Source organism: Sceloporus occidentalis, unplaced genomic scaffold (genome assembly GCF_023333645.1).
Source record: "Sceloporus occidentalis isolate IW3139 unplaced genomic scaffold, rSceOcc1.0.p SCAF_38, whole genome shotgun sequence".
NCBI lineage: Eukaryota > Metazoa > Chordata > Lepidosauria > Squamata > Phrynosomatidae > Sceloporus > Sceloporus occidentalis.
Genome location: NW_028317018.1, coordinates 572,277 through 589,501, shown reverse-complemented (window position 1 = coordinate 589,501; position 17,225 = coordinate 572,277). Strand labels below are relative to the sequence as shown.

The following is a 17,225-nucleotide window of genomic DNA, read 5'->3' as shown; positions in this document are numbered from 1 at the left end:
TTGAAACAACCAAAAAGGTATTCAACCTCATTTGGACTTTGCCAAATCTGCAAGCAAGTTTATTAATTCATATTTTAAATTATTATGCATGGATTTTTTTCTTTATATGTACCAAATATGTATTTTGGGGACACTGTTTCTTTTTTGGCCAAATCTTGTTAACCTCTTATTCATTTTTCTTGTAGCATTCCTGAAACACCCCAAGCCCTCTGTAAACCCCCATCTGAAACCAGATGTTTTTATCATTGTATGTGTTGTATATGATATGTATGGGTTTTTTTTTGTTTGTTTTTCTGGAATAAGCCCAAGACGGATACATCTATTTGTTGGCGGAATTCAACCAGTTTCACTTCTACTGGTTGAGTTCCACCTACACATAGCTGTGTATTTCCTCAGTAAGAAATCAAAGAATGTATAAAATCTTGTGTCCTTATCTGCTTAGAATCCCTAGACTGCTTTGTAAACCTTGCATTTTTAGAGGTGCTTCTATTGGCATATGTATTTATTTTATTAAGTACGCTAAATTTATTGTAGCCCTTTCACAACTGATAAGTACTTATAGGGCAAATTCGAGAGACCAAATTAACCCAAGACAATAATATGAGTGATATGACTGATCAATGACTGATAAAACAAGTAGAATAAAAAAAAAAAGATGAGGTGAAAATAAATGCACACAAATACTAAATTAGCTACTGTTTTTAATTTCAGATTACCCAATTTACTGTAATTTGCTGTTACACATTCAATCCAAACATATTCACTAATAGGAATCCAACACAGGCCTAAAGGAGCCAACTTTCCCATTTACAGCTCCCCAGTCATTGTATTTCCTGTATTCTCCAGGTTTCAGGAGGTACTGTCTTCCTTTGTAGTTGGACTCCTCATAGAAGATCCAGTTTCCTTGGACAACGTTGCAAGAGTGGATATCATTATACGTGAAATGCTCGTGGATGTTGGAACAATCCTGTGAGAATTCCATCATCTGACCTTTGAAGTCCTCCTTTTCGTATACCTTAATCTGCTGGGAACCCTTGTGCTGTAAAAATAAAGTCAGACATATTTTTTGCAAATCTGAAAATGCTTTGATTCGACAAAATCCTTATATTGTGTAAAACCCAGCATTAATCTAATGTAACTCTAAATATCCTGAGAAGAAACAACATGCACTTTATTGCAGGTTGGAGTACTACCCCTTTGAAGTAGTGGACATAAAGTGAACACTCCACGGGTAAAAAATTGCTTCTAATTATATAAAAAAACATATTTTTCACTTGAAGTGCAACCATAATTTCTCAGGGCATGCTACACACTGGGGCAAAACTAGTTGTGCATGGGTGGTGGCTAGCTGCATGTGGGGTGGGGCTAGCTGTGTGTGGCAGGTCTCGCCTTAATCACTCCTAAGTATGGGAGAAGTGGGCATGACTAAACACAACTCCCCTTCCCAGAGAGTTCGCTGGTATGGAGCTTTAGATTGGTTTAAATATAATTTTGTAACTAATACAAAACAGTAGCCTCTTAATGCCCAGATATATGTACATAAACATCTTTAAAACTGAGTCAAGATGACTGTTAGGACGTTTATGCACATCCAGCCTTTTGGCTCTCTGCCACTAAGCCAAGTAAAAAAATTATAAAAAAAATTGCTATTTCCAAACCTGTTAAGCCAGAAGTATTTTAAAAAATACAATATAGAATAATATGTAAGGGATGTGTCCTGTAGACCATAAAAAAGACTATGTATGTGGTATAATACTGTAAGCAGGGGATGTTACAAGACATAAATTGGGTTATTGTTCAGCAGTGGTACCTACTCTGTAGAGGAAAGCCTGAGAGAAAAAAGTTAGTATTTTCTATTTTAGTATGGGCTTTTTTTACATGTAACATGTTTTGCATTGTCTATTTTTACAGGTACTGAAAACAAGCACTTGCATGGGGTGTACGCCGTGTACTTACTGGCTGGATCATGCGGCATGATCTGACACAGTTGTTGAAACCCATCCATCTCTGATACTCAGGATATTCACCCTTTTTCAAAAAATACTGATATCCCATGTAATTTGGACACTCATAAATCATCCAGCAGCCATTTTCAACACGTATGGAGCTGCACTGGCCGACATGGGCATGCAAATCAGAAGTGTCTGAGCTGCACTCATAAGAGCGGCCCTGGAAGTTCTTGTCTTCGTAGAAGATGATCTACAAAAAAGGGCAAATCTCTACATTTAGTACATAACAAATACATAAAATGTTCTAATGATGACTACTGCTTTTTGCTTTTTAGTGCGTGAAAATAAAAGAGGATTAACATATTTAGAGTTATGAATTATTGCAATTTTATTCTTGCAATAAAATCCCAGGGGAGGATCATGTTCCAAAATCCGGCTGAGGTTTAGGGCAAATAATTATTATTACTATTATGATCAAAAAAAATTATAATGTAATGATAAACTATTTATATGGAGAAGTTGTCTGTAGAACTAGAAGTACATGGAGTCAAATACTGATTTGCTAGAGGTCTATAGCCTTGATGATAAACTATGTGGCAAATTCCATTATATGATCTTGAAGTATAACAAATGTGTAATTATTGTGTCGTAAGTTTTGGTGAAAATATGGGAAAGTAATAGAGACTCAGTTAATGTAATATTTAAACAGACTGTGAAGGAGGCTGGGGGGGGTTCATACTGACTACTTAGATGTAAATTTGTAAAGTTTTGGACCAGGCCATTATCAACACTTCAAGCAGAAAAGTTAGAGAGTGGGGTGCCACTGCTGTAAAATGGGATGGTGCCAGAGGCATTTTCGTCCTGAGGAGGGATGCTTAAGAAGTATGCTCTAAATTGACTCTCAGAGGTTAGAAATGGTAAAATAGCCAACATAGACTGTTGGGCTGATCAAGGTGGTATAGTGAGTGGAAGGCAATGACACATAGTAAATGTCATTATGTTAAAACTTTGTATTTATTTATTTTACACAATTAAGGCACTCCTCTTGGACTGTATAATGTGTTGTATCATAGAAAAACAAATGGAAATTGTAGGACATGATGATTTAATCTGATGTCCACAGCATACAGCAAGCGGACTAAAAAATTTTTTTATAAAAAATATAAAATTAAGATGTTCTTCATGTAATTTATTGATTAACAGAAATAGCTTTTGTTGATAGGTTGGCTTTACAAAGGTTCTCATATGGTGGCTTCAAAGAGCAACAAGATTTCCACGAGAACACAAAGGCATACCCTTGCTGGAAGTTTGAATGTTATTTATATTTGCTAGACAATTTAGTATGTTACATAGTATTGATGATATGATACAAGATTACTCTTGGCTTTTCCAAGGAGGAAGGGTAATAAAAAGCCCTTTCCAAGGCTGCTTCTGTGTTAACTGAACTCCCTTTTTAAAATAGAAAAGAAAAATCAGTAATCATGACTGGTGCAATATACATATGCAATATGGCCATTAAATATATAAAACTTGCAACTCACCACGGATCCAACCTACGGTGAGTCCTGCACTAAGCTACGAGTGCCACCTAAACTAGCTGCACCTCAGCTAAGTTCCACACTGATGGGACCCTCAAGGACCCTGACCTAAATATTAGTTTGGTAGGGAAACAAATCTACCTATTGTCAATGCATTAAAAATACATTTGGGGATTTGTGTGAGCTATCTCATTATTTAGGTTACTAGATTGATACTTGAGTGCTTATTTAAGATATACATAATTACTTTCTATAAATGTGACAATACATGGCTCTTATTCCAAATTATATACTAACATAACATAAACTGTACATATTTTGTACTGTTAATTAAAATGCAATGCTTTCTTGGACTGCTTAAACACTAGAAACGGATGGATTTATTTATTTCCTGCCCACTGCAAATCTAATAATTAAACAGTTATGGGAAGGAACCTTGCATGAAAGCAGATCTATCACTTTTACCAAATGTTCAGTATATTATACTTGTAATATTGGAAAAGAAGGAGAGATAACATCAAGAGAGAAAAACTACATCCATTGGTGTTCCTTTTCTGCCATACCCCATGCCTTGGATAGGGCTAACATCTTGTACTCTCTAGAAAAACTGGGGACAGCCATGGTTGAATCTGCAAACTTTTGTCACAAAATGCAGATTCATTAAAATATACTATAAATACCCCCTTACTTTAATGTACAAGTTACAAGCTAACCAGTGAGAAACACTTTTTAAATCTTCCTTTTTGCATTTATTTAAATTAAATTGCATCATAGATAGCAGATTCTGAACATTTTATTTATCTGTACATTTTCTATTTTTTAATCCACTGGAATAGCAATAATAGCAGATATTGTAAAGGGAAATAAATAATGTTACCTTTCCCATCCTGAAACGAGTCGTACAATTAAAACTCCAGAAGCCACTGGAAAAATAGCTTCATTCAGTTTAAATACTCACATTAGAAACCCCACAGCTTGCATATCGCATTGTATTTTTTAATCAGGTTTTTTTTTTTTTTTAGTTTGGTTAATGCAGATAGACATGCTGTATTACATTTTTTTCTCCCAATCTTTATGTAATCTGCTGAATTTGTGGTTCTGTTTTTAAAGCCGATTAATCTGGCTGATGGAAAGAAACGTCCAGTCAGCAAATTCTCTGGTCATTGGAAAAGTGTTGACATGTGATAGACCAATGTCTACGCAATGAGAGTGATAGTGAGAAAAAGCATGATAAAATACTTACAGTTCTGCAAGATTTATTATGTTTTTTTTCTTTTCCTAAAGAGAAAATGTCACAGCTTCTACTAAATTTATGTATTAAAACATCTATAGTTTGTGTATTGACAAAAAAAAATACCTCAAAACCTAGGGCAAAAGAGACACCAAAAGCATTTGAAAAATTGCCAACAAGCCTAGGGAAGGAACTCTAGCAAAAACATTACCACGTGTGCAAGGAAGAGAGGAAAGAGTCAAATGTGTAGCATTCATCCTGATAATGATACGGGCAAAAATGTGAAAAGGTAGAAGTAAAAATATCATGTGTTCCAGTTACATTCATGGTTGTGGTGATCCACTTAGAAAGGTAGAAAGAGCGTCTTTGAATTCTTCGGGCGATGGACTTTCGGAGAATAAATAGTTTATGGGGGTTATTTTGATGTTTTGGGGTAGTTTCACCCCCAGATTCTTGAGTTGTAAACTATAAAAAGGTGAAACCATTTTGCACATGAGTTGGGGGCCTCCTGTGACCATGTAACACTGACATACCCACATACGGTGTTTATGTGCTCGACAGAAGCGACAAAAATTTTTTTTTTGTGTTTTCTTTCTTGTTACAGGGAGCCAAGCATGCAGCACCCATCCCAAAAGGTGCCTGATGTGAAAAGGTTAGAGTTGTGTTTGTTATGGGCCACATAGAAAGGTGAGTGCTTACAGGAAATATAGATGTAGGGGTTATGCTGAGGGGCATTTTACCTTAAGAGCATGAGTTTAACTGCAGAGAGAAGAGGGAGATTCATTTTTGTGTTTTATTTCTTGTTCCAGGTAACCCAACGTGAAGCATCCATCATAAAACGTCCCGTCGGCAAGTGAAAAGGTAGAACAAAACGACCCAAACTCCTGTGTTCCCATTAGATTTGTGGTTGTAGTAGTTCGTTTAGAAAGGTAAGAGGGGTGTCTTTGAAATCTTTAAGATGTGTGCTTTCAGGGAATATACAGTATAGTTTTGAAGTATGGGACCTCCACTCTGTTTAAAATGAGACATGGGCCCAGTGAAGTGATGTGTCAAAATTCCAATGGAATGCAAAAGTTCCAATTTTGACCCCACAGTGTCTAAAAAACATGAGCGTCTTACAAATACATGAGGCATATTGCTGTGATTGGGAGGGATTGCTAAATACAAATCAAGATCTTTGGGTTGAAAAATACATTGTATTGTAAGCTTTCAAAAATATATACTTTTATTCTGCACTTTTGTTTTTTTATAGTTGCTATTGAGGCCCAACTAGACTTGTGCATTCATATTCGGGAGAACATGAAAACGAACACGAATGTTGCGTTTTCTTGTTCTAACCGAATAACGAACAAACAAATATGGGGTGGATAAATGTACACGAAGACGCACAACACGAAGAATCTTTCTTTATGTTCGTGTTTGTATATATACTAGGTTAGCCTATTAGTTAAGACAAAATCCCTAAATATCTCCTAGATAATCTCCCTGGTACCCCCATACAAGTCACTGCACTGGCTATGTATAGATTTTATAGGTGAAACTTGTCCTAAGGTTGAAAAAAGACCTAAGTCCACCAAGTTCAACCTTTCTACCTAACCTTCCTATTCTTGATCCAAAAGAAGGCTAAAAAACCCCTAATTAAGCTACTTCAAATTCTGCCATCAGGGGAAAAAATTCCTTCTTGACTCCAAGAGGCAATCGGATTTCTCCTTGGATCAAGAAGCTCTAAAATATTAATGTTATTCTATTTATATCCCTGTATGTCATGCCTTTCTAAGAAAATATTGAGGCCCCTTTTGAAGGCATCTAATGTATTAGATAACACCACCTCCCTTGGCAGTGAATTCCATACCTTTATTGTCCTCACTGTAAAGAATCCCTTCCTTTGTCGTCTATGAAACCTGCGCTCTTCCAGTCTCAGAGGGTGACCTCTTGTTCTTTGTATATTTCTTTTAATGAACAGGTCACTGAAGAGCTCTTTATATTGGCCTTGCATATATTTATATAATGTTATCATATCCCCTCTGCGATGCCGTTTTTCTAGCGTATATAATTTTAACTTTTTAACATTTATGTTATGTCCCTTTTAAAAATAAAATACCCATATGGATTTCCCCACCCCTAAACTATTTTTCATGCAGGAGATGTGTTTGGTCCAAGGTAGGCAGCTGCAGCTTGTACCCCAGGTAAGAGCTTTATTTATTGTTATAGATTGATAGGGACAGTAACCCATCCCACATGACAATTTGTTCCTAATCAGATCAGCCGTAAGGACTGTTTTTAATTAAAAAATAAATACTTATTTTAATCTGCAGACACCATTCTATAGATGTATTTAACATATAGGCCCATAAAATAAAGAGTTTCGGAAAAGTAAAAGATTTGTTTGAAAATAAATTATATCCACTCAATAAGGTTACTTAATTATCTTAGCAAAACACATTGTTTTTTTCCAATAACCCTTTGATGTGTGAGTATAATATTTTCCCATAAATGCATACCTGGTAACATCCAAGCTCCAGCTACCCATTTGGCTCCATTCATACCTCTCACGTGTCCCAGGTTTTGTAGGAAAGTCTGAATTTTTCACCACCCAAAGATCTGGAAAGTGACACTATTTGGGTAAAGCAGGTGAATGGCCATGCCTCTGGTCGCATGCCACTTTTGGAGCCAGCCCCACCCCTCTCTACCTGTCTACATCCCCCAACATAGGTTTCCCAAGTTGCACACCTGAAACGTTGGGAGTTTTTCCCAATCCCCATCAACAAGAGGCTGTCTAGGACTGGCCCTGCTTCTACATGCAACGAGCACCATCCCTTCATAAAGCCACTGCCTCGGCAATTGATGTCTCAGGTACTGTCAAGAGAAGCCATAAGGAAGAGGAAGGATCAATTTGAAAGGGTAGGACTGGGATCTCATAATGTGCTGCATGAGAAAGAGGTGTCCCTGCTTAAGCCGTGTTCTGGCCTGGGTAGGCATCATCCCACAGTAAACCCAGTTAGTAGCTTCAGCCAGGAACGCCACTGTTGTCAGCGGGACCGTCCACCAATGTCATGGTTGGCATGAAAAGGGCTGGATATAGCAGGGCTGGTGGGGACAATACAGCTGTTGGTGAGGATATGGCAGGGAATGACTGAGACATGGCAAGGCTGATGGAGACATGGCAGGGGCTGATGGGGACAGTATAGGGGCTGGTGGTGACATAGCAGGGGTTGTAAAAACATGGTGGTCAAAAGAGATAACAAAGAGCCTAACAATAAAGATTCTTACCCAAGGTCAGATTAAGAAGCTTTGGGCCCTGGAGAATTAAACAGGATGGGCCCCTTCTCTGGATTTCCTGCCTTTAGCAACCTGACCCTCACCTTTTTTCTTTGCTTTCTGACTTTTTTTTACTTTTTTCCACCTCACTTCTGACATTTTTTGCTGACTTTTCAATATCTTCTTTACTGTTTTCCCTTATCTTGATTGCCTGTCTTTTACATTTTTCATCCTCTTCAACTTCATTTCTCCCCAACACCACACATACATTTACATATACACATATATATGTTAAACCTGAAGGAAAATGACTTTATTAGGTAGACAGTAATCAGTTTAAGCAATTGGAAAAAAATCATAATTTTAGTACAGGTCAGTGATGCGTCTGAAGGATCCAACTCTAGAATTCATGGCACCCCAGTCAGTGAATCTCCTGTATTCCCCAGATTTCAGGTAATACTGACGTCCTCTGTAGTTGGGTAGTTCATAGAAGATCCAGTGGCCTTCAAGCACATTGCAGGAGTGGATGTCATGATAGTTGAATTCCTCATTCACTTGTGGACAGTCTTCAGTAAACTCCATCATTTGTCCTCTGAAGTCCTCCCTTTCATAGATCCTGATTCTAAATGAACCATGATGCTATCGGAGTGAACATAGGAAATCTTAGGTATTTAGCATATTGCCATGTTCCATGTTTCATATCGACAACGTATTCAAACATATTGCCAGCAAAATGTAAACATCATAATAATTGCAGGCAACTTTTATGCCACTGTATAGTTTTTATTAAAAGCTGATTAACACACATTTTTATGTGAGGGTACTAATTTAAAGACATGGCGTTCAGCTGAAATGGGGTGGGGGCTTCTAGTGGTCAGTGCAAAGTGTGGGAGTAAAATTGTGTATGGGCCCCAAAGCTAAACTCATAAAATGGGGAATAAAATTATATAAGAAAATATTATATATGATATATATGATAGAAATGTTATCAATACATATGAAAGCCTATGAGGATGGTTTTACCTGGGGGATCAAACGGCAGGACCTGATTGAATCAGTGAGACCAGACCAGCGTTGGCAGTCAGGATATTCTCCTCTTTTCACAAAGTACTGGTGTCCAGTGTAGTTTGGACGCTCATAAAGCATCCAATTTCCATTCTCCACTCGGATGGAGTTGCAGCGACTGAAGAATACATTCAGTTCAGAACAGTCAGAGCTGCATTCATAGGAACGGCCCTGAAAGTTCCTGTCTTCGTAGAAGATAATCTGAAATTAAAACAATGTTCAAAACATTGTCTTTGTTATTCTTTTTAATACTGCCTTCATGAATGTACAGACTATAATAACATCAAGTCTGGCATTTATACTGACTGTAACCCTAGACTAAGCAAGACAACAATTCAATAACAACTCAAACATCCTTAACAGAGATTCCAATAAACTATTGCTGGTTCGCTCCCAGTTATACTTAATCTTGACAGAAAACACAAAATGCAGGTGGAGACCTAGGGGACAATAATACGTAGAGCATCTGACACATGATAAATGCACATTTTGTTAGTGGGTAGAAAACTGTCCAAGAGAACTCCTTATTTTATTCTGCATCAAGTCTTCACAACTGACCAGCAGTGGTGTTAGATACCTACAACACTGCATTCCTCACATTTATATACATTATAAAGTCAGGAATTTCTTAGAAGACGCAAGATGACGAACCAGCTCATAGTCAACCGCCCCTTTAATCCCATTATGAAAGAAAAGAGCACAATGTTTACTAATTCTATTTATCATTTCACTTGAACTGGTAAACTAGTAGACATTTCTAGATCTGGACTTACATATCTTCTAACCAAGTGAGAATTACAGAAATCATATAACTATATATATATATATATATATATATTATTGTTAGCATTATTATTATAACTATATAATTATTACCTTTGCCATCTTCAGTGTGTACTGTGGGTGCTGAAAGACTGATACCAGAGTAAATACATTTCACAGAATATATATACTAACTGGTATAAGCTTAATTTGCAGAATAATTATGGGCATCAGACTGATAATGTCAGCACTGTCTTTATCATGAGACTGAAACACAACAAAATCCCAAACTCGTGCAACTTGTTCTATTTACCTCTGAGTTGATGAATAGAACCATCCATACAATAGCTTTTGTTAAACACGCTGGTAGTTAAGAGGCTACCTGAGAAATCAGCATTTTACATGGACAGCTTACCACAAAATTGAACGGCTATGCCAGAGCAGAAAATCTATTACAATTTTCTGACATATACCTATTAGTATAAACAGGACTGGAAAAATCCTATCTTCTGTGACGAGTAACGAAATTAGTGGATGAGCAGAACATTTACCTGCCATGTTAAGTTACTTATTTCAATTGGGTTTCTTTGCTACTGTTGTTTCTCTTAAACGTTGGCAGTCTGATAGATTTCAACATAATTATTTTAGCACCGCGTTAATGGATACTTTCTAACTAAACTGTTATTTTTTAGCAACTGTTGTGTTTTAGAGCTCTTAGTAAATGTTACCATTGACATAAACAAATTCCTATCTATGGATACATACATTTAGGAAATATGTTACTAATACAGGACCTTTTTCTTTTAATTATATATTAATAATTTGTCAAGTGATTGAGAGGGTAACAATATATAATTTTGAGTGTTTCTGGTGGTGATAATGGAGCATTATGGTACATACTTACGTACTGTGCTTCAGACATAAAACAATGTTTTGCTTGCATGGCGGGTAATCCTGATATTTTATATTGGACCACATGCTACTCAAACAAATGGCACTACTTGAATGTTGTCCACAGCCCTCATCTCAACTTTTCCACACCTCAGATAGAATGTTAAGCAGTTCATGTATAGTAATTCTATTTCTTGGTGGCTTTTGGATTTGCACTCCTTTCCTTGGGCTGGAAAACATCTAATGCTAATACCCAGCCACTGACTTCTCATTTCTCATGTATACAAAGTATACAACTCCAACCATAAACTTTTTACTCATATATTCTAAAAATATAGTGCTTTTCTGTTGAAAAGATGAGTTTTCACAAAATACAATGTGTGTAAGATCTACTTGGTATGTGTTTATGTTGGCTGTCTTAGCCCAGTCTATTAGGCACTGATTGCAGGATGAGATCTAAAAGGATCAGCTATAGGTATCTATAGGTGGAATGCTCAGGCTCATGCTCATGCATTCTAATCATATGCTGAGCTCTGAAGCTGTATTTAAAACAGAAGGCATATTTGGAAAAAAGGAATCCCTTGCAACCATGAGAATAAATAACTAATACACCTTGTTCTGTTGTGTGTGTCCTAGTCTTAAATCTGTTCATGTTGGCATAAATGTACTTTATTTTGCTTGACATATTAATTCTATGTTATAAACAGTGACTTTCGGCAACTAATTGCAGTTTGCCAAAGTCTCTCACTGTTAAGCTTTCTACAAGGCATCAGTGATCTGTTTATGGGGGTCTGCCATGTGACCGGCCCAGAGCAGTGCCCCTATTTGCACAACCAAGGCCTACTTTATGAGGATCGTCTTATACTGTTGCTGTGCTTTTGAAGGATGTGTAGGAAAAGAGATACTATGGATTCTGTGCTGGCAAGAAAAATATCTGATTTCCCCCAACCACCTATTGAGCAGTGGCGCCAAATGTCCCCTCAATCTGTATCTGGTGCCTTAAATCTAGTCCAGGCCAGAATATTCTGCTCTATGACCTACAAAGCAATATGTTTTTACAGTTCTATTACAACATAATGATTTTGGTTGAAAACGGAAGCAAGTTTATTAAGTTTCTTCTTATCTGATTTGTTATTAGATTAATAAACTATACTTGATTTTAAAAGACAAATATAATAAAAAGGATTCTACCCTGATACAAACATAATAGGTGTAAGCAGAAGAAACAATTTACAGTGTCATAGGCTATAGGAAACTAGAGGACCTATTGAGTGCACCATTGAGGAAATTGAGTAAGTAATTGATAAAAGTATCACATTTACCAAATATGCTTTAAGGAAAGGTGTATTCACTTGTTTCTGAAGGAAACGGGAATCCCATTGTATTAGGGGCCAACGCATCTCAGGAATATATGGTAAAATGAATATACATATAAAAGACATTAGAAAATGATTAGATTTATAGAATATATGCTTAAACCTTTTAGCAATACCTAACAGGCTATGTTTAGATAATTTATCAGACTCAAACATTTAGTGTTAAAGAATGAAATAGTTATTAATCTCAGACATGTGGTGTTATGTCAAGGGGATTGTGTTAAGGGCACTCTAAGAACAATATTTTAAAATTGTATGACTTTTGGGAACTGAAAAATAAACCAGAAGCCATATAAGTTATTTCTATACGATCACACTCTACTGGAGGTGCAGGGTGCCTGAAAAAAACACGTTTAGCCATTTGACCACCGGAAATTATGCGTCACCATCCAACTTCTGCATTATGCTACACAGGGCCCATCCCGGAGACAACTTGTCTGCATTCAGTTATGATGGTCTCTGGCAACGTGCCCTGTTTAAATATTATCCAATAAACACTGATATTGTTTTGAGAGTACCCAAGACTTCTGAATGATCTTCAGGTTTACCTTAACACATTCTCTTATAGCGTTTCCTCCTTTAACACAGTTGTTGAATACTACATTCAGGGACAAATTTCAGATGAATTATATGTCATGTTTAAACGTATAACATGTATATGTGAGGAACCTTAGGAATAAGTTTAAAAATATGAAACTTCAATTGATGATCAAAACCACCAAATTTCATATTTTATTTTATATGGCAGCTAGTAATGATGCCTTTGTCATCCCATTGTTTCACTGTCATATGTAACATTTACTGTATATCCAATATTCTTCTGAAAGAGCCCACTCTGGCATCTGAAGCACCCCAATCATTGAATCTCCTGTACTCTCCGGGTTTCAGGTAGTACTGTTTGCCCTTGTAGGAAGGCTGTTCATAGAATATCCAGTATCCTAACAATATGTTGCAGGAATAGATATTTTGATAAAGAAAACGATCATAAACAGAGGGACAATCTTCGGTGAACTCCATCATCTGGCCTCTAAATTCATCTCTTTCATAGACTTTTAGCCGATGGGGTCCACTGAACTATAAAAGTACAAAAAGAAACATTAGACCAATGTGAATAATTATTATTGCCTGGTGGAACTAGCCCATACTGAATTATGGTGCTTTTATAAAGGTTTTAAAAAATATAAAACTGATGTTGACATTAATGTGTAGCTATATATGTGTATGGTGTTAAAAGTGCTATCCAACATTTTCTATAGAGTTGATGGGACAGAATCTGTGAATTGTGTAGATTGATGCTGAGCACATCTCCACTTATAGGTCCATATATACCTACTTGTTGAAAACCTTTCTGCCCAAAATGTTTAAACCTTGTTAAAAATCAATCATATCAAGGACAGCCCCCTCCTCCCTCAAAGCCATGCTCAATAGCCATGCCATTTAATTCTCAGTTCTCATAGGCACCTACAGCTGTAATAGACAATAATTATATCCATAAATACTTTGAGTACTAGTTCTAGTATACATAAGTACTAGTTTTCAATGGCTAAAAAGGTGCCTTTGAATGTATACTATTGTATTGATATATATTTAAACAATAAAAATCATACAATAATAAGATAGAACTCACGTGAGGTACCAAATTACATGATCTAATGAAGTCCATGTGACCAGTTGAACATTGGAAGTCAGGATATTCACCATTCTCCAGAAAGTACTGCTCTCCCCTGTAACCTGGGAGTTCATACACAATCCAACATCCATTGTCTACTCTAATGGATTTACAGTGACTGAAGCGAGAATGGAGCTCAGGTTGGTCTGAAGTGCACTCAAAGGATTGACCTTTGAAGTGTTTATCTTCATAGAAGATGATCTGTGATACACCACGTAAATGAAATAAAAATATTTTTTTAACACAATAGAGGGTCTTGGTAAAACTGAAAGATCTACTATATAATAAATTGTTTTCCTGGCAAGTGACTTCAGTTTGAAATGACTAGTTATTAGAATACAAATAGATAGTAGACGTATTTAAAAAGCATTAGTCTATAAAAAGTACATTGGTCTGTGGTTTCCGCCTCCTGTTAACGGATATCAATGAACCACTTATAAGCCAAACTAGGGCATGCAGCATGGAGCCACCATCTTTTTTTGTTTAATATTTGTTCACCTAGTGAAATATGCCTTAAGTGGGCCAGTTTAATATACCTGAAAGCCCTTTTAAGGAAGAATATATATAAAAGTATATAAAAAGTGATTCTGGTCCAACATCTGAAAAGTGGTCTTACTACCATAGCAACTAATACAATGTTTCTACTGATAAACCCCCAATAGTCAACTTTTCTTTAGAAGGTACCTTGGTCATATAAAAGGGAATGCAATGCATCAATAGATTAGAAAGGAGTAACACGGAAAAGTAGGATTAGCATTTCCTGTCAAGTGCATTAAGATGCACATTGTTTTGTTTTCCAAATTGCAATCTATACAAGTGTTTTTGCACAAGATGCATATCTGGGAATCCTAAATTATATAGAGTTATTTCTTATACTGCCCATGAGTTTTTGATCTTACTATTGTTTTTAATTTAATCTGACAACATTGACTTAAAATCATCCTTACCTTTCCCATTCTGGCTGCAATATAAGATCTCATTGGTATATCTAGGCTCTGCAGCCTTTATATATGTTGAAGAGTGCTGTGTCTGTAGAAACAGAACAAATGGATTTTATTAGGGAGAATACATGGCTTTCCTTTAATCATTGTGCCTTATTTGTAGTGCAATCCCTGGCTTTCTCTACTAAGTGGAGAGAGATTTAAAAGCTGTGACTAATGCATAGCCTTAGTTACTGAACATGTCAGCACGACCCATATGAACACTGGACATGAATTTGTATAAGAGCTAGTTTTTGTGGTTTGAATGTTTATTTGGTATCACACCATTATGCAGTTGAGTTTGCAAAGTTATTTCCATCCAATAATGTAGGGTAACTCATTAATAAGCATCAGGAATGCAAATATAATAATGTAGAAATTTTCAAAATTGAAGTTCGAAGGGACTCTCATTGTTCAAAACAAAAATATTGTTGCACAGTCTTTGCTCTTTTGCCCATTATTTTCTCCATCAAATAGGTGGCAATTCAACAACACCCCCCCCACGAAGTTCGTATTCATCAACACATATACAGTTGTGCTTAAAGCTTTGCATACCCTGGCAGAAATTGTGAAATGTTGGTACTGATTTAGAAAATATGACTAATAGTGGAAAAAAACAGCCTTTTATTTAAAGGTAGTGATCATATAAAGTCATTTCCCATAGTTGCTTGGCTCCTTTTTCAATCATAATGATAACAGATATCACCCAAATGGCCCTGATCAAAAGTTTAAATACCCTTGAATGTTTGGCCTTGTTACAGACACACAAGGTGACACATATAGGTTAAAAAAGCAATTAAAGGGTAATTTCCCACACCTGTGGCTTTTTCAGTTACAATTAGTGTCTGCATATAAATAGTCAATGAGTTTGTTAGATCTCACGTGGATGCGCTGAGCAGGCTAGAAACTGAGCCATGAGGAGCAGAAAAAAACCTGCATAACAAGGTAATGGAACTTTATAGAGATGGAAAAGGATATAAAAAGACACCCAAAGCCTTGAAAATGCCAGTAAGTACCGTTCAATCACTTATTAAGAAGTGGAAAATTCAGAGATCTCTTGATACCGAGCAAAGGTCAGGTAGACCAAGAAAGATTTCAGCCACAACTGCCAGAAGAATTTTTTGGGATACAAAGAAGAACCCACAGGTAACCTCAGGAGAAATACAGGCTGCTCTGGAAAAGGTCAGTGTGGCTGTTTCAAGGAGCACAATACTACAATACTTGAACAAAAATGAGTTGATTTGCCAGAAAGAAGCCTTTACTGCACCAATGCCACGAAAAAAAGCCTGGTTACAATATGCCCGACAAAACCTTCACACACCTCAAAGCTTCTGGCACACTGTAATTTTAAGTAATACCAAAATACAGCTTTATAGTCACAACCATAAGCGCTGTGTTTGGAGAGGGGTCAACAAGGCTTATAGCGAAAAGAATACTAGGTGGCTCACTGATGTTTTGGGGGTGTTTGAGCTCTACAGACACAGGGAATCTTGTGAAAATTTATGGCAAGATGAATGCAGCATGTTATCAGAAAATGCTGGCAGATAATTTGCATTCTTCCGCACGGAAGCTGCGCATGGGGCGCTCTTGGACTTTCCAGCATGACAATTACCCTAAGCACAAGACCAAGTTGATCCTTCAGTGGTTACAGCAGAAAATGGTGAAGGTTCTGGATTGGTCATCACAGTCTCCTGACCTTAATATCATCGAGCCACTCAGGGGAGATCTAGATGATGAATGGGCAGTTATACCACCTGCAAGAATTTGGGGCATTTATAGACAACTATTACAAAAGACAACACACTGTCATTGATGCTTAAGGGCGCAATACACCGTATTAATACTAGGGGTATGCAGACTTTTAAACAGGGTTCATCACTTTTTTTTTTATTTGTTGCCATGTTTTGTTTAAAGATGATGTCATTCTGTTATAACCTACAGTTAAATATAAATTTCATAAGAAATCAAAGAAATGTTTTGCCGGCTTACTCATCTAAAAACGGTACATATGTATATTACCAATTCTCCAAGGGTATGCAAACTTTTGATCACAACTGTAGTATAAATCCATGTACATAGATTTTTTGAATGTTTTTTTTTATGGGAAGTAAAGGGCCAAAATACTCCCTTACACACTACATCGTAATAATTTTTTTATATGATGTATTATGTTTATCAAACATTTGGGTTGCTTGGCAATAACAGTTATTTAAAAGTATATTTATATATTTCTACTAGGAGGAGGAGGAGGTGTTTTAAGAGTTTTTAACATGTTTTCTATTGTTCTTTGCACTACTTTCCCCAGAGAGCAGCACAACATGACTAGAGATCATCTTGTTCATGTCTTACAAGGGTACTACCGATGACTTTTTACACACACCCAGACACTCAACACTAACACACATACTAACACACACATCAATAAACACCCACACAAACATACCCTGGCATATTTACCTTGTTTCATGGGGAGTTATTTGCTAATACTTAATAAGCAGCACCTGTT

At 36.6% G+C, this 17,225-nt stretch overlaps 3 protein-coding genes across 3 annotated transcripts; all 3 read right to left on the bottom strand.

The window, feature by feature from the left end:
• Positions 1 to 763: 763 nt before the first annotated feature.
• On the bottom strand, positions 764 to 4,373 carry LOC149290580 (gamma-crystallin D-like). The gene is made up of 3 exons (XM_089488560.1): positions 4,365 to 4,373; positions 1,957 to 2,199; positions 764 to 1,039 (listed from the first exon to the last, which is right to left on the bottom strand). The coding sequence occupies exons 1-3, from the start codon at positions 4,371 to 4,373 to the stop codon at positions 764 to 766; spliced, it is 528 nt and encodes a 175-aa protein (XP_089344686.1).
• Positions 4,374 to 8,339: 3,966 nt separating this feature from the next.
• LOC149290579 (gamma-crystallin-2-like) lies at positions 8,340 to 9,926 on the bottom strand. Its single transcript, XM_089488533.1, has 3 exons — positions 9,918 to 9,926; positions 9,000 to 9,242; positions 8,340 to 8,615 (listed from the first exon to the last, which is right to left on the bottom strand). The coding sequence occupies exons 1-3, from the start codon at positions 9,924 to 9,926 to the stop codon at positions 8,340 to 8,342; spliced, it is 528 nt and encodes a 175-aa protein (XP_089344659.1).
• A 2,942-nt stretch (positions 9,927 to 12,868) lies between these two features.
• Positions 12,869 to 14,695, bottom strand: LOC149290578 (gamma-crystallin 2-like). The gene is made up of 3 exons (XM_089488402.1): positions 14,687 to 14,695; positions 13,698 to 14,063; positions 12,869 to 13,144 (listed from the first exon to the last, which is right to left on the bottom strand). Exons 1-3 carry the CDS (start codon positions 14,693 to 14,695, stop codon positions 12,869 to 12,871), a joined length of 651 nt encoding a protein of 216 aa, XP_089344528.1.
• Positions 14,696 to 17,225: the final 2,530 nt, after the last annotated feature.